Raw genomic sequence first — 24927 nt, forward strand, 5'->3', positions numbered from 1 at the left:
TACAAAACTCCCCTGTGCCTACATACTTTCTGTTGATTGTACTTACATTTGGCAATCAGCTACGCTTTTGGCAGCCACTTCTATGTTATCTATGCCTAAATATTCAATGACAATTTTCTACCTCACAAAGCACAATTAGGCCAATTTCACAAGTGATCACTGGGTAAAATGGAGATAGGACAAACAACGTATTAAAAACTTCAGTTTTCGCGTCACAAGAAATGTATTTGCTGCATAGTTATATCCTCCTACAGTAGGATCTGTAGTACTGCACGGAGTTTTTCTTGGTCGGGTGAGTTTTGACTGTATTTTTGAGATGGGTGTGACTTCTCTCCTAATTGGGTAGTTAGATAATGTTGCTTAAAGAACAAAATAAAATATTTAAGCTAATTACAGTAAAACGTACTAGAACAGTGATAGAAACTGCCATTTATTTTCGGGGGGCCAATAATTCGCTGGAAATCGGAACTCTTCGAAATAATATCAGAAGTAAGATGAGACTGGAAGTAAAGAGCTCTAAGATTGGTAGTAGATCCTGGCACTATAGTGAACAAATTTGAGAATTTTATGCCGCTTCCATCGCGCCTACACTAGAGAGAAAAACATTGGTCGAGTTCCAAAAAATTTCCAACCCCTTCCCCTCATCCTAAAGCCGCGGAACACGGACGCTGATGCTTGAATCTAGTTCGGCCATTTACCGCTACGAGCGTCTCACCTTAAAACCTTTTGGAGGGAATATTCAGAAACCGCTACCAGAGAGCCAACAGTTATCAAGAATATTAGCATTCGCCAAGTGAAGAATTTGGTTAGCTCAGTACTTCTAGTCTCATCTTACTTCTGATAATATGTAGCTTTCAAGACAAGACTTGGCAACTATAAATGTTTTGTATGAAATTTTTTTTTAAAAATTAGGACCTACTTCAAAGCACAGTTAAAATGAATCGCCTTTAGATCACGAATTTGAGAGCCATTTTTTATGGAACCTGTTGTTGTCATATGCAAATCTCTGTTGCAACAACAGAAGCCGCAATAATGTGGTAGTTTCTATAACCCAATCAGATGACTGAAAATAAGTAACGTCCTGACATCCATAGATCCCCGTTCATAGCGAGATTAGGCCCTTACCCTCTTTTTACCTCACACTTCGCAGCATAGGCTATATGACTTTTTGCCAACCCATTCCAAGGAGGATCTTAATTCCTGGTAGGACAAAATAAGAAAGGATATTGGTGATAGTCTTCCTTTAAGAGCCAGTAAAGGAAGCCACTTGGGGATTCTATGCAATGTAGAAAAATGTAAGGAGAGTGGATGTCTAGCGAGACGGTCGACAGCAGCAGAGAGAATTTATAATAGGGAGTAGAAACTGAGGAATATTATGAAGCTCAAAAATCACGTGATCAACAAAACTGGCCAGGTCTATTTCCGGTATAATTGTTTGTGACCCCTCCCTCTTGAGCGGTTCTAGAATATTGCTAGAGGGTCTCTAGGGGAGATGGACACTACCTTTTAAGGGAAAGGGAAACGTCTGACTTAAAATAACTCCAAATGGCGCCAGTCGCAGTCGAAATCGCAAACCCTTATTGGATAATTGTACAAACAACAGTGATTGAGGGTAAACTTTAAAATTAGAGTGCCACGTCACCTGAAATTTACCTGGCCAGTTTTAGCGTCGCAGCCTACTTGTTTGAGCTACATTGTATTTATCACTGTCAAGGGAAAGGAAAGAGCTCCCACTCCCTATTAGAAATTCTCTCTGACAGCAGAGAGGGCAATAAAATAATCCCACTTTATACGGTCATTTTTTTACTTTATCGCCCCTAAGGGTTTGTTAGTAATAACGCAGCAGCCCTTTCATCCAGCTTCTTCGTTATCCCTATAATATCTTTTTGTCCTAAGAGAAGGATTTCCTTATCTACGTAAACCGATAACCAAGAATTATATCTGTGTCGAAATAAGTGCGTTACATAAGACGTCGATCGATATAACCCTAATAATGATAATCAAATATTTGTGCGGTGAAATAGGTAATGGTATAGTATTAGTTTGGGTTTGAATAAATGGTTCGAAATTAGCCGAATTGCCAAGCATTTTTAATCGATTCATATTTACGAAGAAACATTCAATCCATTTAAAAAACCTATCAAATATATTCCGTTGAAGAGAGGGTGAAGTGGAAAATCAAGTGCTGTTTTATCCATTATTTTAGATATCCAGGAAATACTTCCGAATGATTTTAAAATTAAAATTAGGTTCAGATTTTATGGATAATTTGAAACAAGGACCTCTGACCAATCGCGTAACGCCCTGCCTTCTTATTAACCAAATTCTCGTGGCACCCTCCATGCCAAATGAAATTTATCGCGGGATTTGATGAAATTTGCGCGCGATGTGATAAGCGTGCCACGAGAATTTGGTTAATAAGAAGGTAGGGCGTTAGGCGATTGGTCGGAGGGGCTTGTCTAAAATTATCCTTAAAATCGGAACTTAATTTGAATTTTAAAATCATTCGGAGTCATTTTCTGAATGTTTCACTATGCGGACTGGTCTTATAATTAGTGCAAGAATCGGTAAACAAAATACCCCCAAAAATGTAACAAAAATGATTTGCCTGATAACATCGGCTTCCTTTGCTGCTAATTTCATAACTTAAGCTTTGTCCACATTGAACTCGCGCTCGCGTGTTCGCGCCATCGTCTATTCGCATCTTCGCAACAGATCACGAAAAACATTTGCACTTCTGTCCTGATACACGCAAAAATTTTGCTTTTCCCATTCTGAGAGCCAATAAAGTTTGAGCAATCATTGCGCCATCTGCCTGTCGATGGCGACGTTGTCCAAAGAGAAAATCGGAACTAATCGCCCCAGCCTTCTTCTCGTCTGTGATTGGTGCTTTTCTCGCGAAGGCGCGAAATTCTTGGCCTTGTCTCAAGAAATTTGTATGTTCGCGAGGTGAGGACGCAAAGTAGCGAAAACCCAATGTGGACAGTAGCGCGATCTTGCAAACAAGCAAAGCGAAGATGCGAACTCGCAAAATGTGTCAGTCTGGACAGGCCTTAAGATGGTTATAATATCATAAGTTCAGAAGATATGTTCCACCGGCTTCTATGGGAGCTTGTCATTGGCTTCTGGGAGCTTGTCATTAAGTGATGTAGGTGAAACGTCATAGATTTTCGTAAAGCGACGCCTGGTGAGGCGCTGTCAAAGGCCTAATACAGACTAAATAGGAAGATGGACTGCAAAATCGCGTGTAGTCAATTTTCGCGTCGTTCTCGAACTAGCTCTCAGTAAGTCTCCAACATTACAAAGTATACGTAGTGTCATACTTATGAAACATATCTTATAAACTTATTTAATATCAACTATTTACCGTCGTTGGTCAAAAAAGAACAAGTATTCGGAATTTATAGAAGGCACTAGCTGTTACACGTGGCGTCGCTCGCGTGTAATAAGAACTTCCATCAAAATGATATAAAGAATGGGTAGATTTTACCATGAGTTTATAATATGTTAGCTCCCTATAAGTTACTCAGGCAATTCATTTTTATATTCCAGCGTTTTCTCCTGCGCCACCGGCTTCCCAATTATATGCAACGCTCTGCGGCCGCCACGTGAACGACAATCTTATTTACTTTTCTATCCGGTTTTCCCCGGAAGCGCGTGTAGTGGAAGCTAGCCAATGATATCGGAGCTATTTAAGCAGCCGAATATTTCGCTCAGTAGCCACGGTTAAGAAAACAGTTAAGATATCAGTAGATAGTCCTGGTCCATGTTGAAGTAACGCCGCCGATACGGCGGTCGCTCATTTTCGGCGGCGAAACCATTTTCGGAGGTGCAATGCTGCCAGACACACTTCCCTAGTATTTTTTGGACTGATTGTCGTCGGCTGCTATTCATTCCGTATTTGGACACAGAACATCCCTAAAGGTTAATTTTTGTTCACGGAAACTTTAATTGGCTTAATTTCAATACTATTTAATTAAATTGGAAACCTCAATTTCTAAATGTGGAACAAAATATAGTAAAAAATTAAAGAATAAGGCTAGGACGCTGCCATTTTATAATTGTGCCCTGCAGTTCTCTCAATTATGAAGCAGACGATAATCAGTTACCAAAACCACGGCCCACCCGCTCACGGACGTGATCGAGTTAGCTATGCGAATAAAAATCCCTCTCTCCGTAAATGGCGGCCGATCACGTGATTTTATTTTTCCCGCGGAAAACGCCGCGAGATTCTTGAGAACTATGCGGCGCTCAAATGGACCAATACTATTGGATTTAGCTCAGGTTGTATAATTTTCTGGTTTCAAGTCACAATAACAACTCGTATCTTTAGCATTCTTTATCAATATCGGCAAATTGTATTGAGTTCCTGCACTTTTTTTGGTCTCAGTACTGACACAAACGCCATGATTTAATGTTTAACATTCACGACTAAAACACTCCCTTGGTGAAAAAGCAGCCGAAGACTCGAGGTCGAGGAACCGTACGGGCGGGATTTTTTTTCGACAAGAGAGAGCGCAAAATTCGGATTTTTTTCCCGCGCGGGCGAAATGAGAAGAAATCGCTGGATACATTACGCCTATGGAGCCTGAGTAACTTATAGGGAGCTAACATATTATTAACTCATGATTTTACTGATGACTGATATTTTTGTAGCACCCTAGGAGCGAAGGCACTCGGCGTTGCCCGTCAGCCCCTAGGAATGCATTTTTTATTATTCATGCGGACATTATTCCATAAAGAAGGGTTTTTAAATTTCTGGCCGCCATTTAAAAAGATAGCAACAAATCGAACGCAAAAGGCCCTTCAGCCCGTCTATAGGTTAAAGGAAACGAGTGTACTAAATATTTGTGAAATCGGTTGAGACGCGCGGACTTTGTTGCATATAGAAGATTTTTCACATTTCTGGGCGCCATTTATTAAGATGGCGGCGGATTGGAAAAATCTTTCTTATTACGCGCCTACTACTTATGCGTAATGTTCCTGCAAATTTTCAGCCTTGTAGGGCAAGTGGTTTGGGCTGGGCGTTGATTATCAGTCAGTCAATCAGTCAGTCAGGACTTTGATTTATATAGATATAGATAAACACCAAAATTGATTTTGTAATAGCAAAAGGTGATCATAACTTAAGTCCTAGGCCTAAATGTATTTAGTGTTTGTGTGATTTGAAAGTTTGGGAAAGTTGTAGGTAATCTAATGTCTTTCAATTCTAAGGTGTTATTTAACGGTGGACGACTTACCCACGGAACCTGTGTCCAGTGACTTGTGCAATGCTGTCGATTCACCCATAAAGCGCCGTTCGTGCGATCTCCCGTGTCCCGGAGACTGCGTCGTTTCTGAATGGACAGAATGGACTTCGTGTGAACAGGTATGTTAACCTAACAGTCACCATGGCGATTTCTCAAATCAAATCACTTCAAACTGTGTTTGAAAAAAATTGATGCTCGCATTTTGAGAGCCAAGAAGGAAATATATAAGGAGAGGTTGGTACAGGGGAGCTCTTTCTTTACCCATCCAACAGTCCTACCCATTAGTGGGATAGTGTCCTAGTAAACATTCGAGAGTGGTACAATGCTCGTGGGATAGTGTCCTAGTAAACATTCGAGAGTGGTACAATGCTCGTGGGATAGTGTCCTAGTAAACATTCGAGAGTGGTACAATGCTCGTGGGATAGTGTCCTAGTAAACATTCGACAGTGGTACATTGTTCGTTTGTTACGCGACTATTTTTAAAGCAGGATGCGAAAATTATATTTCCAACCCACGTTATCTTCCCGATGTTGGAGATTGGCATCAAAATCCGATCTTTTCTTCTCTTTTCTACTTTCCTCCATGGTGAAACATAATTGGGGTCCACCAAGGCTTCACGCCATCTACCCTCAAAGTAAAATGCCGATTTTCGTCCCAAAGTAACACGTCTTTTGCGTTCAAAAGAAGCAATTTCGAATTAAACCATTTTCGTAAATCTTCATTTTTCCAAGTGATTGCAGGTTTTTTGGCATTAATTTTATAATTATTGTTAAAATAATAATGTAAAACTAGGGTAATGGTTCCATTCTTCGGATTAAAAGTTGTGATATGGATTTAAGTGAGTTGAGATTCGAAATTTGAGCTTATAACCGCGTTAACAATGCGCCGTTACAACAACTGCGCATTTAAAATTATCAAGAAGTGATATCTAGTTTATTAGCAAGAAGGTATAAATTCGCCACATTTCCAGCTTTATCTCCAGTCCAAACGTAGGTCCAGAGTTTATCCCCGCCTCTAAGTTACAACCACCATCTCATTGGTTCTGGAAAACTCACGTCAGCGCGACGCGAATGACGAAAATTACGCATTTTCCGACTGAGGAGAGGCAAAATAGCTCGTCCCCCTTGCATTTTGAAAGGGAAACTGGGACCATGGCGCGCGAATACTTAGGCATCTTATGCATTCTCCCTAATAAACTAGATATCACTTCTTGAAATTATATTGAGATACAAGTTGAAAAGTCGCTATTGTAGTTTTTAGAAAATGGACAATACCCAAAAGACCTAACCAACAAATCTTTTGAATTTTTATAACGGCTCTCGTTCTCGAGTCTTGAGGCGAGAAAGGGATAACCTGATTGGCTTGATTTTGCCAAGAGTCAGACTCTAATCCAATCAGAAAAATAAGAGATTTTTTTCGTCGCTCAACGACAGATGACACTACAATCAATTTTGTTAGTCACGTGATCCTATCCCTTAGATGGACACGAGATTTAGCCAACTTGTTTATTTGTTGGTTGGGTCTAATATAACGAGTATAGTATTGTAGTCCTCTCTTTTCATTTTAGCCATGTGACGAATCTCTTAACCGAACACGTAGTCGAAAAGTTCTTCGTCAAGCAGATTCGGAGAACACTCATTCAACGCAATGTCCTTCGTTAAACGAAACATCTTCGTGCATTCTGGGACATTCTTGTTACAACTACGAATGGGTGCTCGGACCCTGGAGTTCTTGCGTTCTCCCTTGGCGAGCTCGTTGCGGCTTTGGTAACAAGGAAAGGGCAACATTATGTCGACGGCAAGACGGACTGGAAGTCGATCCTGTCTACTGTCAGGTATTTAAATTAAAGCCATTTTTATCAAATCGAGCACTCGCCCAATCACAGGCAGTTTTAGCTACGCCAATTTTTACTCCGTGTGTTTATGTAATAAACAACGGAGTAATGCGCTGATAACCAGTTATTTAGTTAAATAGTTATTTAGTTAGTGTGACAGTACAAAGGTAGTTCATGCGATGCCATGGATATTTCAATAGTAAAGGGGACTGGTAAAAGTTACGGCTTTGATAGTTCAAAAATCGTGGCACGAGGATGGTTTTGACGTTGAGTATAAAGGCCGGGTTCTAAAAGTAGTTGTGGAACGTATCTTATAAGAGTTTCTAGAAGTGTAGAATCATTGTTAAACTCGTCCAAGAAATGAAGAATTTCGCATTGTTTGCTATAGTTCCGTGTGACTTTACATTGTCCATGGCCCACCTAGTTTTCGACTTCAGAACCTCCTTCCTTCCTCACTGAGAAGCGATTCGACACGGTGAGGTTGGCTTGGAACTTTCTTAGATATCGGGAAAAACCTTCAATTGACCAGTATGTTGATGGATTTAGTGTTTTGGCAAACGAAATTGTGAAATTTCTTACAACAAGGGTTTATGATTTTCTACGATTTACGAGAATCTATGTCGTTTTACCTACGTCACTCTTAGTAACCAGTGACAAACTTATGGTGATGAACTTATGATAGGATTTGTTTGTTAAACCGAGTTATGGGCAATTCTAAGAGCAATAATATTTGGTTGACGGAAATCGGGTTTTCCTTGGAAACACACCACCATTGAAGTATTTCAGCGAGTGCATGTCACGCTTATAATTGCTATGTTACTTTTGGTCATATAATATTTAAAGGGAATGAGAAGCTTCGTTTGAAAAACCTCTGATTTATATAGCAAAAGATAGAATTAATTTCTGTGAATTCAAAAATATCAAGCTTTTAATTCTCAGATTTCTGCTTATTGCCTTGGCAATATGCATTTGAAAATGCTTCATATGAAATTATTTGAAATCCTCTTTTTATGAAAGGCTAAAACGTTTCCCGTTGGCCGACGTCACAGATATATTTTTCACGTAAGATGGTGCCATGCACTCTCTCCTCTATCAGACCCAGAGTTTAGACTGGCGAGAAGCTCGAGACGCGTATACCTCGCGCATATAGGAATCCCGCGCTTTTTTTCCTCACGTCATAGTGATGTATTTTTTTGTGATTTTTCAATGGATTTTAAAAATAGAAACATTGGTTCAATTATATTAAAAACTTGATATTTTGAAAGTAGAGACTTGAAAGTGTAACATAATACCACTTTCGTGCTAAAATATGATATGAAATTGGAAATTCGCATACCCTTTAATTCTGGACTTGGCATAAAGCTTAAATATAAAAAGCCCGTTTTTCTCTATTTTATCTTGAGTGTTAGGAAAGTTGAAACGGATATTAGAAAACGCAGTTTGTGTGTTAGCTGTGTCCCGTTGAAGTGTTTGTACAAATAAGGGTTGGCTTTAGGAGATAAATATTGACTTTTATAGTATAGTGCCCCAGAAATGGCTCTCTTTCCATTCTTTTTGAAATACGCCCACTAAGAAACGTCGCTCGCACCGGAAATTCATGCACTGAAGTAAATTGTCACTTTCAGTTATTACGTAGAAATAAATGAAGTTAAAACGTTGCTTAGCAAGGATCCTAAACAATTTGAGATTCATACTCAGATGTTCAGTACCATTGTTATTACGGTTAAAGGTTATTGAAATAAGAAAATGTATACGACCACAAAGTCCACAATTACGTCTCTACAGCTAGCCATTAGAATATTATTGCTTCTTGGAGATTATCATGGATTTCGTTATAGTTCAAACGTATTTTGTTAAACCAGGGATAGATTAAATTTTAGATGTTTGAATGGAGAACAGGGTAATGAGGGCGCGCGTCAAAGTCCCGGACCCTCTTCTACGGGACGGGGGGGGGGGTAGTATGAAAGAAGAGGCGGGCCATGGCGACAGATAGCGACAGAGGTAGAAAGGAATTATGTATTTTTCGCCGTCCCCGTCAGCAACGTCATCAAAACGTAGTTTAAAACTGAGCCAATGAGAGAGGGGCTCTATACTGGGCTATGAGTCGGACTGAAGTAAATACTAACCGTTCTTCATTCCTACTTCTGAAATTAAATCTATCCCTGGTTAAACGTAATAGATTTTGCTAGGTGCTCGACTTTACGTAGTTTACCGCGGAGAGGTTGAGGCAGTAACTAGTTTTTTCGTCGGCTTTGAATTGACGTGAATGACATGATTGTTGCCCACGCTCTGCATTGTTTCACTTTCTTATATTTCTATATTTTCGCTAAAAACGTGTTCTCTAGTTGGCTAGCATTAGCCAACTTGCGTTTATATATTTCAAGTACAAATACTTTGAAGTGTATAGTTGAAGTCTATGAAAATGCGTCTACGTTAAGGACGCGTACTCCTTGGTATGATTTCCTCTTCGAATTACTTTAGGTTATCTAATTCAGTTGACATAATAGTTTCCGGAAGTTATAGCTTGGTGCAGTTTAACTCGGAGCTGGCTCGAGTTCTGGGCCGCAAAAAATAGAAAAGCAGTTAGAAATACTATTTTTAAGTAAAAAGCAGTAGCCGGTGACAAAACAAGCGTCAAATGGCATTTTTTATTCGACTATAAATTTATTTCAAGTATCGTTTTGTTGTTTTTGGGACTTCTCCAATTTCTCGAACGTCCCATTCTCAAAATCATATAATGTTCCAGAGTTGAATAAACTGATAGCGTCAACATCTAGCCCACTCTAAACATATTAAAGTTTGAAGATGATAGAAAAATTATTTAGATGTTTTGTTTTCCATAATGAAGCTTCGATTCGGACATTGGACCTTATTCTAAGCAAATCAATTAGCCAAAACTATACACTGCATCGATACAAATTGGAATTTCCTCGCTAGATTTACGCTAGAAAATTTGATGAACGCCGGATCTCTAAAGCAAGGATTATTTAAAATGTCTAAGGATAAAGCGCACACACAGATCTCTATAGTAAGGGAATGTTCTCTAGTTGTTCCGAAATTTTAACCCTCTTCTCCACCTACTGTTTTGGTGCGTCAAACGGAAAAGAAAAACCGATATGGCGCCACCTATCTTATTATCGCGAAAGCATAGACGAAAGAGAGACAGTTTTCGAAAGCTCTATAGTTCTATTTCGAATTGTTAACGGTCGTTAAGAACATTTAGTTCCAGATTCAAGAATGAGGTTAGTTCCTAAAATTCATAATTTAATTTTAATAATAGATTAAAGCAAACATTCAGTTCAAGAAAATATGAGGCGAGGTTACACTAATTTAGTTTAATAGGAAAGGCCAAGGTCTTGTTTGAGTACATCGGCTAGAGCAGACGAGAGAGACAAAACTTTCAAGAACCCGGTCACGTGTTGACGCTTCAAAATATTGGCTTTCCGGTTTGCCGATTGTGCCCGCTAGGTACCGTTTGGAACATCTACCTTCGATATTTCTTTCTCTGCGTTTTTTCCTTAGACATTTTAAATAATCCTTGTCTAAAGGGACAGGAAATCGGGGTAGATTCCTCTTTATAGCACGTTTATAAAACCGGGAACAACCATGGTTATTTAATTTTTTTTTCGATAGGTTTATGAAGCCTTCACTCCTCCCAAATTTACAGCCCCCTTCCCCAACTTCTCCTGATGCTATGCTAAAGAGGACTCGGTTTGTACAGTGGAATGCGGGCGTTTCCGGTCCCTTTAGAGATCCAGCATCCATGATTTCTCCAAAAACAAGACGGAACCTTCGCGTTTAGCCTTCAACGTGGAATATTTTGGATAGAATGTTTTCACTAATGATAGAATGTTTTCACTAATGATAGAATGTTTTCACTAATGATAGAATGTTTTCACTAATGATAGAATGTTTTCACTAATGATAGAATGTTTTCACTAATGATAGAATGTTTTCACTAATGATAGAATGTTTTCACTAATGATAGAATGTTTTCACTAATGATAGAATGTTTTCACTAATGATAGAATGTTTTCACTAATGATAGAATGTTTTCACTAATGATAGAATGTTTTCACTAATGATAGAATGTTTTCACTAATGATAGAATGTTTTCACTAATGATAGAATGTTTTCACTAATGATAGAATGTTTTCATTAATGATAGAATGTTTTCACTAATGATAGAATGTTTTCACTAATGATAGAATGTTTTCACTAATGATAGAATGTTTTCACTAATGATAGAATGTTTTCACCAATGATAGAATGTTTTCACCAATGATAGAATGTTTTCACCAATGATAGAATGTTTTCACCAATGATAGAATGTTTTCACCAATGATAGAATGTTTTCACTAATGATAGAATGTTTTCACTAATGATAGAATGTTTTCACTAATGATAGAATGTTTTCACTAATGATAGAATGTTTTCACTAATGATAGAATGTTTTCACTAATGATAGAATGTTTTCACTAATGATAGAATGTTTTCACTAATGATAGAATGTTTTCACTAATGATAGAATGTTTTCACTAATGATAGAATGTTTTCACTAATGATAGAATGTTTTCACTAATGATAGAATGTTTTCACTAATGATAGAATGTTTTCACTAATGATAGAATGTTTTCACTAATGATAGAATGTTTTCACTAATGATAGAATGTTTTCACTAATGATAGAATGTTTTCACTAATGATAGAATGTTTTCACTAATGATAGAATGTTTTCACTAATGATAGAATGTTTTCACTAATGATAGAATGTTTTCACTAATGATAGAATGTTTTCACTAATGATAGAATGTTTTCACTAATGATAGAATGTTTTCACTAATGATAGAATGTTTTCACTAATGATAGAATGTTTTCATTAATGATAGAATGTTTTCACTAATGATAGAATGTTTTCACTAATGATAGAATGTTTTCACTAATGATAGAATGTTTTCACTAATGATAGAATGTTTTCACCAATGATAGAATGTTTTCACCAATGATAGAATGTTTTCACCAATGATAGAATGTTTTCACCAATGATAGAATGTTTTCACCAATGATAGAATGTTTTCACCAATGATAGAATGTTTTCACCAATGATAGAATGTTTTCACTAATGATAGAATGTTTTCACTAATGATAGAATGTTTTCACTAATGATAGAATGTTTTCACTAATGATAGAATGTTTTCACTAATGATAGAATGTTTTCACTAATGATAGAATGTTTTCACTAATGATAGAATGTTTTCACTAATGATAGAATGTTTTCACTAATGATAGAATGTTTTCACTAATGATAGAATGTTTTCACTAATGATAGAATGTTTTCACTAATGATAGAATGTTTTCACTAATGATAGAATGTTTTCACTAATGATAGAATGTTTTCACTAATGATAGAATGTTTTCACTAATGATAGAATGTTTTCACTAATGATAGAATGTTTTCACTAATGATAGAATGTTTTCACTAATGATAGAATGTTTTCACTAATGATAGAATGTTTTCACTAATGATAGAATGTTTTCATTAATGATAGAATGTTTTCACTAATGATAGAATGTTTTCACTAATGATAGAATGTTTTCACTAATGATAGAATGTTTTCACCAATGATAGAATGTTTTCACCAATGATAGAATGTTTTCACCAATGATAGAATGTTTTCACCAATGATAGAATGTTTTCACCAATGATAGAATGTTTTCACCAATGATAGAATGTTTTCACCAATGATAGAATGTTTTCACTAATGATAGAATGTTTTCACTAATGATAGAATGTTTTCACTAATGATAGAATGTTTTCACTAATGATAGAATGTTTTCACTAATGATAGAATGTTTTCACTAATGATAGAATGTTTTCACTAATGATAGAATGTTTTCACTAATGATAGAATGTTTTCACTAATGATAGAATGTTTTCACTAATGATAGAATGTTTTCATTAATGATAGAATGTTTTCACTAATGATAGAATGTTTTCACTAATGATAGAATGTTTTCACTAATGATAGAATGTTTTCACCAATGATAGAATGTTTTCACCAATGATAGAATGTTTTCACCAATGATAGAATGTTTTCACCAATGATAGAATGTTTTCACCAATGATAGAATGTTTTCACCAATGATAGAATGTTTTCACCAATGATAGAATGTTTTCACTAATGATAGAATGTTTTCACTAATGATAGAATGTTTTCACTAATGATAGAATGTTTTCACTAATGATAGAATGTTTTCACTAATGATAGAATGTTTTCACTAATGATAGAATGTTTTCACTAATGATAGAATGTTTTCACTAATGATAGAATGTTTTCACTAATGATAGAATGTTTTCACTAATGATAGAATGTTTTCACTAATGATAGAATGTTTTCACTAATGATAGAATGTTTTCACCAATGATAGAATGTTTTCACCAATGATAGAATGTTTTCACCAATGATAGAATGTTTTCACCAATGATAGAATGTTTTCACCAATGATAGAATGTTTTCACCAATGATAGAATGTTTTCACCAATGATAGAATGTTTTCACTAATGATAGAATGTTTTCACTAATGATAGAATGTTTTCACTAATGATAGAATGTTTTCACTAATGATAGAATGTTTTCACTAATGATAGAATGTTTTCACTAATGATAGAATGTTTTCACTAATGATAGAATGTTTTCACTAATGATAGAATGTTTTCACTAATGATAGAATGTTTTCACTAATGATAGAATGTTTTCACTAATGATAGAATGTTTTCACTAATGATAGAATGTTTTCACTAATTAGAACATAAATTCACAAATGATATTATGTTTTCACTAATTAGAACATAAATTCACAAATGATATTATGTTTTCGCTAATGAGAACATTTTTTCGAATACGTCACTGGTGACATTTGTTTCCTCTTGAAAATACCCAGACCGTTTTCCAATGGCATAAAATAACTTTATTGTAGTGAAAATTGATAGTTTCCTTAGAAGTATCTCCTTATATTGCTCCATGGTGACAGATTGATAGCAGTCAATTGAATATGGTATCAGTTCGATCATTTATCACCAACTGAGTTCCCGTAGCCACCAAATTCATTTTTATTGGCCACTATGTTTTTCAATGTCACGGAGTAATATTTTCTTAAATCAATATTTATTTTAGTGCTCTTCTAAGACATCTTTAATTATACCATCCTTTTTGGAAAACCCATACGCGACGTTCAATCTTTCAAGATTTCCCCAAAAAAGGCAACATTTTGATAATCAAAGAATCATGGTCGGTTTCAACACTGATCTGTGCACCCTTATATTGCAGCGCTCAAGCTTCTAAGTTTTTCCGATCCAGACGGTTAATTTGTAGAATATTTCGTTAATTTTAAATTAACTGAGGTTGAAATTGGATCTGAATTAAAGTGTAAATAACATACGCTTCAAGATGGTAATCTTAGGGCTACACAAGTTTTAGAAGAGCTGTTCTTAACGAGAGACTTAGTGATATAATTTGAGAGGTAATTTTGAAGGGCTTATGTATATTTTATAACAATGTCTCTCTAGTATAACTAGATTTGAAATAGCGTAACAGACTAGACTCGAATACCCGGAAATCATTAGCATCAAGTTTACATACAAAGTAGCTGCAAATTTCGAGCCTTTAATATAATTCAAAATGCCTTAAGATATCTTGAAATATAATGGAACAATGCTAAAATATTTCCTTACAAATAAACTCTTTTAAAACATGGCCAGTAAAGAATTTAACAGACAATGATGAGAGCACTCTTGTCATTTGTGAATAAATTGAACTATTATTGAACCATAAGGTTTAAAGCAAATGACGGCTCCAGTGCCGCCCCTAACATTTTGGCTAATCTTCTACACACCAATTTTACCTTCGGAACTGGTTCACGAGAGCGGAACTAAATCTAGCGTTTATTAAAGGCCGACTTCCAGCGAGCATCGAGACTAACAATGAAGCGACCGTGCCGATTTTCGAAACCCGCTGGGTCAAAAGTTGGAAGGGTTCTCGCTAACTGAAAGCCGTGCAATGTGGTTCTAGCGAACTAAAGATGAACAATGGAAATCCTTTTAAATTTATTCCCTCTCAAATTTTTGCTTTCCCCTGAAGGAAATTCTCCATTGTGTATCTTCAGTTCGCTAGAATCACATTGCACGGCTTTCAGTTAGCTAGAACCCTTCCATCTTTTACCCCAACCGGGATTCGAAAATCGACACGGTTGCTCCATTGTTAGTCTCGATGCTCGGTTTTCAGTTCGCTAGAATTCTTTTCGATGGAAGTCGGCCTTTAAGCTTATATCTTATGAACTTATGGTCTGCCACAAATAAAAGGGTGTGTTCTTTGGGTCAGACTGAGTGAAAAGTGTCGTAGAATATGGGGTATTAAACATTTAGATTCGGAGGTACGAACCCCCAAACAATGGCCTCTAAATCAAGGAAATTTGATAGTAAGACGTATCAGAGTGTCCATCTAGTTTAGACAATTTGAAATGGCCTCTGATCTATATAGGAACGTTAATGAGCCTTTATCTAGCAGTTATCTGTACGTTTAAAGGTATAAGTGTGCCTTAACTGGTAATATAAAGTAGTTCTAAGCGTAACAGCACAAGAGTCTATGGTTAATGTGTATTTTATTTGTACGAAGTTAACATCGTCATTTAAAGGTATTGTCCACTAGCCCCTACCCACAGCAAACAGTTCAATTTTCAATACTTTAAACAAAAGACAAAATTATTGAAAACCTTTTGGTTTTAGTTTATTGACGATCTCGGTGTTATTTCATCATTTAAATACGATTAAAAATGGCTGTATACATTTCATTCTCCCTTTAATTGAAATGTTTTTCGTGATGACGAAGTGCTTTAATCAAATATATTTAGAACCGTGTGATAGACGACAATTTGTACTCTTACTAGGTACCTAAATTAATATAGTTTTATCGCTAAAATTTATTTTCATGTTATGATGGTATAAATAATACAATTTTTAAATTTTCTGTTATTTTCAGTATTTAGCGAGAGTAGATCCGAAGGAGTTATTGGAGAATTGTTCGATTGAATGCGTCCAAGATTGTCGAATGAGTCAATGGAGTCAATGGAGCCAAGACCAATGTCGTCCTTGTAATACTAATGGTGAGAAAATTTAAAATTCCATTAACCACCTAGTCGTTCTCAATTCATCCGTTCCGTTAGTTCGAGAAAGAACATTATTGTTTTTAGGATAAACTGTCTTTTAGGCTTTATTTTCACAATGCATTTGCCACAAGCGCCTGTAGAAATGTTTACACTGCCTCGAATACCGAGTGTTAAATTATGTTAGTTTCAAAGTGCAAAGCACTTTATTTCGGGAGCTTGACGAATGGATGGGTGCCCAACAACTGGGAGCGCGACAGTTTGGAAGTTTGAAAATTGGGTGTCCAAAGATTGGGAGAATTTAAAATTGGGTGAGAGACAATTAGGTGGCAATAAAAATAAAATTTAAAACCCATAAGGTTGTAAATTTTGCAGGGTTTGGTCGAGGGGTCGGTCGTTTCGGAAAAGTGTACGGGATTTCAAAATCCAATTTGATTTAATCGGATTTTGTTTGATTTCAAAATTCGATGAAATCTATTTGATTTCAAAATTCGATAAAATCCAATAGATTTCATCGAATTTTGAGATTTTTACCGTGATTTCGACGGATTTTGCGACATTGCCCTTGATTTTGTTGGAGTTCGAGGTTTTTCGCGTGATTTCCCCGGATTTCGAGATTTTTCCCGTGATTTCGTCGGATCTTGTGATTTCGTCGGATCTTGTGATTTCTTTTGATTTTGGATTTCTGAATTTTGTAATGGATTTCGCGATTTCAGGATTTCTTTATTGATTTTGTTTCTGATTTTTTTATTTCTATCTTGGTTTCGCGATTTCTTTGTTGATTTTGTGATTTTTTTTACTGATTTTGTGATTTCTTTACTGATTTCGTGATTTCGTTGCTGATTTCGTATTTTTGTGGGATTTCGAAATCAGCATTGATTTCGGATTTCTTAAGTTGGATTTCGCGGGTAGTGTACGGGATTTCATGAATGACCGACCTATCGGGTTTGGTTCTGTTAGGCCAAGGTAGGTTTGGTTCCGTAAGATCAGATTAGGCCTGATTCTGTAAGGTCAGGTTTGGTTCTGCAAGGTCAAGTTAGGTTGTGTTGGGTTCTCTCTCACATTGCTCTGAGCCAACAAAGAGAAATATTTACAACCCCTACCCTCTTTTGGTATACTCGCGTATGAATAGCTCGAGTACGCTGCTAAACCGAAATACATTTAGCAACCATGTTTGCACTACGAAATCTATCATCACTAAATTAAGAAGCAAAAATATTCCCCTTTTCAAGCAAAACCCCTATCTTTAACAAGGGAAGGAAATTTTGTATTTACTGCAATGGGTGTGTTATACTCATTGTTATTTTGTTATTTATGCTAATAAATAAATGTTTCTGTCAACTTACACAAATAGGCCTAAGTAAACTAATGCTGAGCTTCAATTTGTAGGTTCAGCACATCGCACCAGGCGAATTCTGGTTGAACCATCCATACAAGGTCGTCCCTGCCAAACGCTTGAGCAACTTAAACCTTGTCCGTACCAAGCTTGTTACCACTGGTCATTGGGTCCATGGTCCGAGTGTGACTTGGGGATAAATATCGCTCATGTTTGCGGAGTGGGAACCCGACGCAGGAATGTCCAATGCCTGAGATCGGACGGTGTGCAGGTTGAGAATCTTCACTGCCTTTTGGTCAATTTGAGCTCCGAAATTAAATCACAACAGTGGCTAGATGAAGATTGGTTGACCCTTCTAAACCAAGTGGAGGTAACTGTTAAATTATAATTGAAATTAGGTTATTTTTAATTTGAAGTAGATTATGTAAATTACTATTATAACGGTTTGAGAGACTCTCATTGCTGAACTTAGCTTATTCAGGAGTTAGCCTTCACAGACCAATTCCCCCCAACATTATTGTCAATTTATCATGACAACTACAGGAATAACGTATTTTTCGCCGTTAAAAAGTAGTTTAAGTAAGCCAATAAGATCATATAAAATTTTCCTTACGTGTTGGAGGGAGGGGCTCTATACTGGGCTATGAGTCGGACTGAAGTAAACACTAACCGTTCTCCAATCCAGCTTCTAAAGTTACATCTATCCTTGTACGTACCAAATACTATAGCTAGACGCATGTTTAAATGGGATTTTAAAATATTTGATTTAAATGAAACTTGTCCTTTAAGAAAATTTTAATCAAGAGATTGTTTGTCTTTGGTATTGTGTGGCCACGAATATGTTTCAACTGAAGAATTGTCAAAGACTGTGGATTAACAATGGTGTTTCAATGTAGGATGAAGAGGACTGCGATGTTCCATGCCCTCTTGACTGCACTTTGACCCCTTGGTCCCCGTGGGGAGATTGCCATCGGGAATGCCACAGTGGTGAAACCCGTAAGTTACAATTTACAGTGACCTTTCAGTGATGTATCTAAATGGACATTCATAAAATGTGGTTCAGATGCGCTCCACATGAAAAGGATATTTGATTCCATCAAAGGCAAATAGATATAACATAAAGTGAGACGTTAGCAGAGCTTAGGTGAAACGGGATAGAGCTTTTATAAACATATAAGCTCTTTAAAGAGTTTCTTTTAAGTTTCTTTCAAACTAAGTTAACTAACTTTAACTAAAACTGACGAAACTTAGCACTCGCCAACTGATAATGTGCAAGACTAATATAGTTTATTGGCTCAAAACAGGCGAATACGAATACGACGACTACGAAATTTTCTATAGCTTCAATTAGATATACTGTATGAAGCTTGGCAACGTTTTAAAAAAGGAAACCTTTTTAGCCCACTTATCTCTCGGCATTATACAAGCGTAAATAATTTTTCCTTCTCAAGATAAATTGTGTTGTGCAAATGCCCGAAGATTTCACTATAAGAGGCCCTACCTGGGCCCCTAACGTTATTTATGGGCACCACTATATCCTGTGTCGCCTATCTCTGGCACCGCCACTGTAGCAATGTCACCAAAGCTAGTCAGAGAATGAGTATCCCAATAAGTGCTGTGCTAATAATGTCTGAACTCTTTTGTGGTAAATGTAGAGTGTTGAACCACGGTGTATAACTGCTATACACGACTATTTTCTGCATTTCCTCGTTAATCCAATTTTCCGCAAGAAGAGGTTTTCCCATTTATCTCTTTCCTATCCAGATTAAACACGAATGATCCGTCGAGGGGCAATTCACTATCGATTTTAAACATTTCATTTTCGTATCAATGTATTTTAATGAAATTAATCTATATCTATATAAATCAAAGTCCTGACTGACTGATTGACAGACTGACAGACTGACTGATAATCAATGCCCAGCCCAAACCGCTTGTCCTAAAAGGCTGAAAATTTGCAGTAACGTTACTCATAAGTAGTAGGCGCGTACTAAGAAAGATTCTTCCAATCCGCCGCCATCTTAATAAATGGCGCCCACAAATGTAAAAAATCTTCTCTATGAAACAAAGTCCGCGCGTTTCATCCGATTTCGCAAATATTTACTACACTGGATACCGTTAACCTATAGACGGGCTGAAAGGTCTTTTGGGTTCGATTTGTTGACACCTTTTTAAGAACCCTGCTTTATGGAATAATGTCGGCGTGAAAAGTAACAAAAAATGCATCCCTAGGGGCTGACGGGCAACGCCGAGTGCCTTCGCTCCTAGGTACTACAAAAATATTAGTCGTCAGTAAAATCTACCCATTCTTTATATAATTTTGGTGGAAGTTCTTATTACACGCGAGCGACGCCGCGGGTAACAGCTAGGCCTAGTTCACAATAAACCAAAAAAAAACTAATGAAAACCCCGTGTTTTGTGTGAAGCTTAAATAGTTAAGAAAAAACGGGTTTTGCTTTCCTTAAACAACCGCATTTATACAAAATCCCTTGCGAAACAATTGATTTGGAGAGTGACTTGCCTCTCGAAGTGTAATATCCCCTAGTTTCACGCGACACTGACACGTTAATTGTAACCAATCGGAAGTAGCATTCCTTAAGATAGAATCGTTTCTTCGTTTTAGTTCCGTCCGAACATTAACGATCTCTTTTCGACGAAACTCATATGCCGTTCAAGATTGTCTTAGATAGTAATGGAGATAACATTAAGATGTCTGAAGAACGTGTAACATCATCCTTCTGTACTATAATTTCGTGAAGTTTAATGTTTACTTGAACTCTAATATGAAAATGAAAATCCTATGAAAAACATTAACATGTTCAAAAATGGGCCAAGCCTCGCCTCGTGCCCTTTCCGCTGTAAAACGTTCTGAGATCCCATGAAGAGCCAAGTCTGCCTTTTGTTCTCATTCAATCGCCAATTGAACAATTATGTTATAAATTAAGTCTTTTTCCTAATTAATAACCAATATTCTTTGACTCTATCATTATTATACATCTTTGTTCGTATCAAAAATATCGTGACTTGGCAATCGCAAGCTTCGAGAAAAGGATGTCAGTGCTCGACTTGGCTGGGAGCACTGCCGTGCTCCCAGATTGAAAGAACTCAACGTATGCCGTTTTTCAATAGCTGTTTGCTGTTATACATTTAAAGCGACAAGCACTAAATTTTCAAGGCAACTCTCGTTGTTCCCCTTGAATAAAATTACTCCATGGAAAATGGCGGTGATAAACGGCATAAATTGAACGATCAAAATATATCTGGAGCGCAGTTTATCGTTGTCGGACACGTTTTTCTAAAACTTTCTTTTGATAGCGAGAATAGGATTCGTTTAGTCATTTCAATACTCCATTTAAAAATTCGAAGAAAAATCGCATCAGAAATTTATTTCCATTTTCTATAGAGTAATTTTATTGGAGTGGAAATGTAAGCGGCCTTAAAAGGCTCATTAATCGCAAGCTAGGTCTCTGTAAATATCATTCCACAATTGTGACAGATTTACTAAGGTCAATGGTAAACGGCTTTAAATTTGGGATACTGTAAAATGATATGAAATTTAACTGCACAAAAATCAGGCAATTTTATTTAAATCCAAAATCTTGTTTATCACTGTTTATCTATGCAGAAAATTAGGCCGACATATTGCTTTTTCATCCTTATATTGTGTTAAGGAATTCATATTTTTAGTGTGGAATATGTCGTCCTTGTATTGTGGTCGTTGATCTTGTCTTGTTATTTCAGTTGGAGTTCGAACGAGGTCACGAGCCGTGTTAACGCAGCCATCGAAAGGCGGGACTAATTGTTCGGCTGATCTATACCAGAGCCTGCCTTGCACCAGTAAGTCATTCAGCTCAAATAATCATTAACATTATCCACACGTGAGATAGGTCTCACTAATTCGACAGGGCTTATCAAATATACCTTACGCCTTTACGAGCGATATCCGAACCCCATTTGCCTCCTTAAAGGTCACTTTATTGAATTAAATATTAATCAAAGTATATTTACAATTAATGTGTATGTATCTGTGATCATGTAGATATTATTTCACGTTATCAGTTAAGGCCTTAACAGACGAGACAACATTTTGACTGAACTAGTTGGGTAGTGTGATCAGAAGTTGAACAGCATGAATCACCAAATTAAACATTGATCACTTACCAATTTTTGCTGGCTCAACTTTTGACCCATCTAATTCAGTATAAAGTTGTTCCGTCTGAAAAGGCCTAAGTTGGAATTTAAAAGTAGACACGTTGAAAACGTTTTGAATTAAATTTTCTGGTGGAATTTCACATTAAGATTTGTTTCCCTAAAAAATGGGAAAATGGGTAAACCATAATAGACTACACCTTTGGTGTTTAAACCTATTTTCTTTGTCTAATCCTTCATGTATTTATTGCTTTTATTATGATTGGCAAAATATTAACAAATTTGTTGGCGGAAGTCATGTTTTACTCGGAAACACCACCATTAACACCACGTGTCGTACTCATACAATTCATTTACTTCCCCCAGCTTGCCTACCTTATAACAATGCTTTGAAAGTTCATGGGACCTTGATATACCAGAAACTAAATAATAATTCATTAGGTCCCTAGCTTTAAAGAGTCCCTCCTAGCTTAAAAGGGTGCTATGAAACTTATTATATGATCTTCCTATATTAGAATCCTATAACCACCCTTTTCTCGTGCAATAGATGGTTTTCTTTGTTGTTCTCCTGTCTCCTATAGGGTTTAAAAGATGAAAACAGAGAGAATTTATAATAGGGAGTGGAAACTAAGGAATATTATGTAGCTCAAAAATCACGTGATCAACAAAACAGGCCAGGTCTATTTCCGGTATATTTTTTCGTGTCCCCTCCCTCTAGGGCGGTTCTAGAATGTTGCGGGAGGGTCTCTAGGGGAGATGGACACCTTTTTAGGGAAAGGGAAACGTCTGACTTAAAATAACTACAAATGGCGCCAGTCGCTCTCGAAATCGCGAACCCTTATCAGGTAATTGTACAACCAACAGTGATTGAGGGTAAACTTTAAAATTAAAAGAGTGTCACGTGACCGAAAATTTACCTGTCCAGTTTTATCGTCGCAGTCTACTTGTTTGTGCTACATAGTACTTAGCACTGTCAAGGGCAAGAGCTTCTACTCCCTATTATAAATTCTCTCTGATGCCAAGTAGAACCTTTTCGAACAACTGTGTCTACTATTTAGACCATAAGAAGAATATTCATGAAATTAGTTTTTTTTTACCTTATCTTTTTCATTAGTGCCTTAAATACAACATTTTCTTTATTACAGGTGAGGAATGTTTATCTTACGAATGGTTTTCTTTCGAAAACGAAATCAAATGTCGCCGATCCGATGGAATTTTCGTCACCGGTGAGTTCAGTTTACTTTAACATATTTGCTGAAGTTGCTACAGCCCGACAGCTTTGACAATTCCAAACTGCTAAGTTGATGTAATATTCATTTATACATTGTATGACCAAAGAGAATTTTCCAAGGGGATCGCGGAAGATTAATCCTTTACCAAGGCTTCTAAAAAGGGGGCTTTGTTGGAGTAAGTCATCTGCTTAAAGGGAATGAGAAGCTTCGTTTGAAAAACCTCTGATTTATATAACAAGAGATAGAATTAATTTCTGTGAATGCAAAAATATCAAGCTTTAAATTCTCAGATTTCTGCTTATTGCCTTGGCAATATGCATTTGAAAATGCTACATTTGAAATAATTTGAAAAGTTTCCCGTAGGCTGACGTGACAGATATATTTTTCACGTGAGATGGTGCCACTCTCTCTGCTATCAGACCCAGAGTTTAGACTAGCGAGAAGCTCGAGACGCGTATACGGGATTTACGAGCAGGGCCAGAAATAAGCACAGGACACAGGACATTGTCCAATAAAATTTTAAAATGTCCCATAACGTTTTAAAAAACTAAGGGGGTCACTGGACAGTTGACCAATAAATTTTTCCGAAGTTTTGATAGCTTGACCATGAAGACGCGACACAATTTTTGCACATTCCAGTGGACAATGTCCTATAATTTTTCCAGTCAAAAGAGGGTTCACTGGACATATGTCCTATAAGAAATTTTTCTTATTTCCGGCCCTGTTTACGAGAGGTATTTCTTCGGGCGCTGCCATAAACTGTCGACGGCCTTTAGTTAGTGGCTGACATTCCCTGTCGTCGAACGGGCTCCGTAGCCTTGGCAGAACAACTCTCCGAAAAGGGGGCGATAACCTCGTAAGTCCCGTATACGATTCCCGCGCTTTTTTTCCTCACGTCATGGTGATGTCATCAAACGGGCGAACTAGCGCGACAAGACAAAATTATTGATGTATCGAAACTGAGTTTTCGCGATTTTTCAATGGATTTTAAAAAAAGAAACTTTGGTTCAATTATATTAAAAACTTGATATTTTGAAAGTAGAGACTCGAAAGTGTAACATAATACCACTTTCGTGCTAAAATATGATATGAAATTGTAAATTCGCATTCCCTTTAAAGAATGCAATCATTTTAGAGACGAGTCTTAGCGTTACCAATAGTCAGGAACAAAATAGGGAAAGTTTTATTTTAAATTTGCTACGATTCAAGCAAATAATCAAAACGCAGGGTGCTCCAATAAAGGGGGGTGGGATTACCGAAGTACAGTGGGTTAAATGACCAATTTTGAGTCGAAAATGTTCTATGACATTTTGCCTTAAGAATCACCATTTGCTTGTTATGATTAGTGTTCTACGGATGAACCCTTAGATCTACGTAAGAAGCTAATTAGCATTTTTAAATGTATATTGCAGCCAAATAACCAGAAGTGGGAGAATTAAAAGCTTGATATTTTTGAATTCACAGAAATTAATTCTATCTTTTGTTAAATAAATCAGAGGTTTTTCAAACGAAGCTTCTCATTCCCTTTAAGAATAATTTTACGCGAGGTAGACAATAAATGAGAACTGATGTATGCTCGTCTTCAATCACCTAATTTTATCCATCGTCACAACTAATCGAATATGTGCCGCCCTCGCATTTACTTCTCTCTCAAGTCACTTCTCGATGGTTCTTGTTGAAAGATAAGCAGGTGTTTAGGAAACATTTTTAAAGTTTAAAATTCAGCCTCATAAAGATAAGAATTTTTTTCCACATTTTGATGAATGAATTAACGGCCGTTTTGACGTCGATACCGACAATATAATGTAGTTGATGGGTACGCCTTGTAAAATATTCTTATCTCAAAGTCAGGTTTACCAAATATTTCCAAGTAATTTACTCCTGAATTTTTTTAACGGATGTCACGTGGTGCGCCAAAAAAAACAAATAATTCAGGGCCTTAATTCCCTCTGATTTACAAGTCCAATAG

The 24927-nt window shown here is 36.7% G+C and overlaps 1 protein-coding gene across 2 annotated transcripts in view; it reads left to right on the forward strand.

The window, feature by feature from the left end:
• LOC149713070 (thrombospondin type-1 domain-containing protein 7A-like) overlaps positions 1–24927 on the forward strand; it is a 205590-nt gene that overhangs the window by 140175 nt on the left and 40488 nt on the right. For both annotated transcript variants that reach the window (XM_089845524.1, XM_089845531.1), the window contains 7 exons: positions 5215–5368; positions 6817–7083; positions 16118–16241; positions 17631–17947; positions 18474–18573; positions 21319–21414; positions 22872–22952. In XM_089845524.1, coding sequence (XP_089701650.1) covers positions 5215–5368; positions 6817–7083; positions 16118–16241; positions 17631–17947; positions 18474–18573; positions 21319–21414; positions 22872–22952 — 1139 coding nt within the window. The remainder of the gene's footprint in view (positions 1–5214; positions 5369–6816; positions 7084–16117; positions 16242–17630; positions 17948–18473; positions 18574–21318; positions 21415–22871; positions 22953–24927) is intronic.

Source organism: Phalangium opilio, unplaced genomic scaffold (genome assembly GCF_054372755.1).
Source record: "Phalangium opilio isolate 3A_F unplaced genomic scaffold, DU_Popi_V2 ptg000009l_1, whole genome shotgun sequence".
NCBI classification, from domain to species: domain Eukaryota; kingdom Metazoa; phylum Arthropoda; class Arachnida; order Opiliones; family Phalangiidae; genus Phalangium; species Phalangium opilio.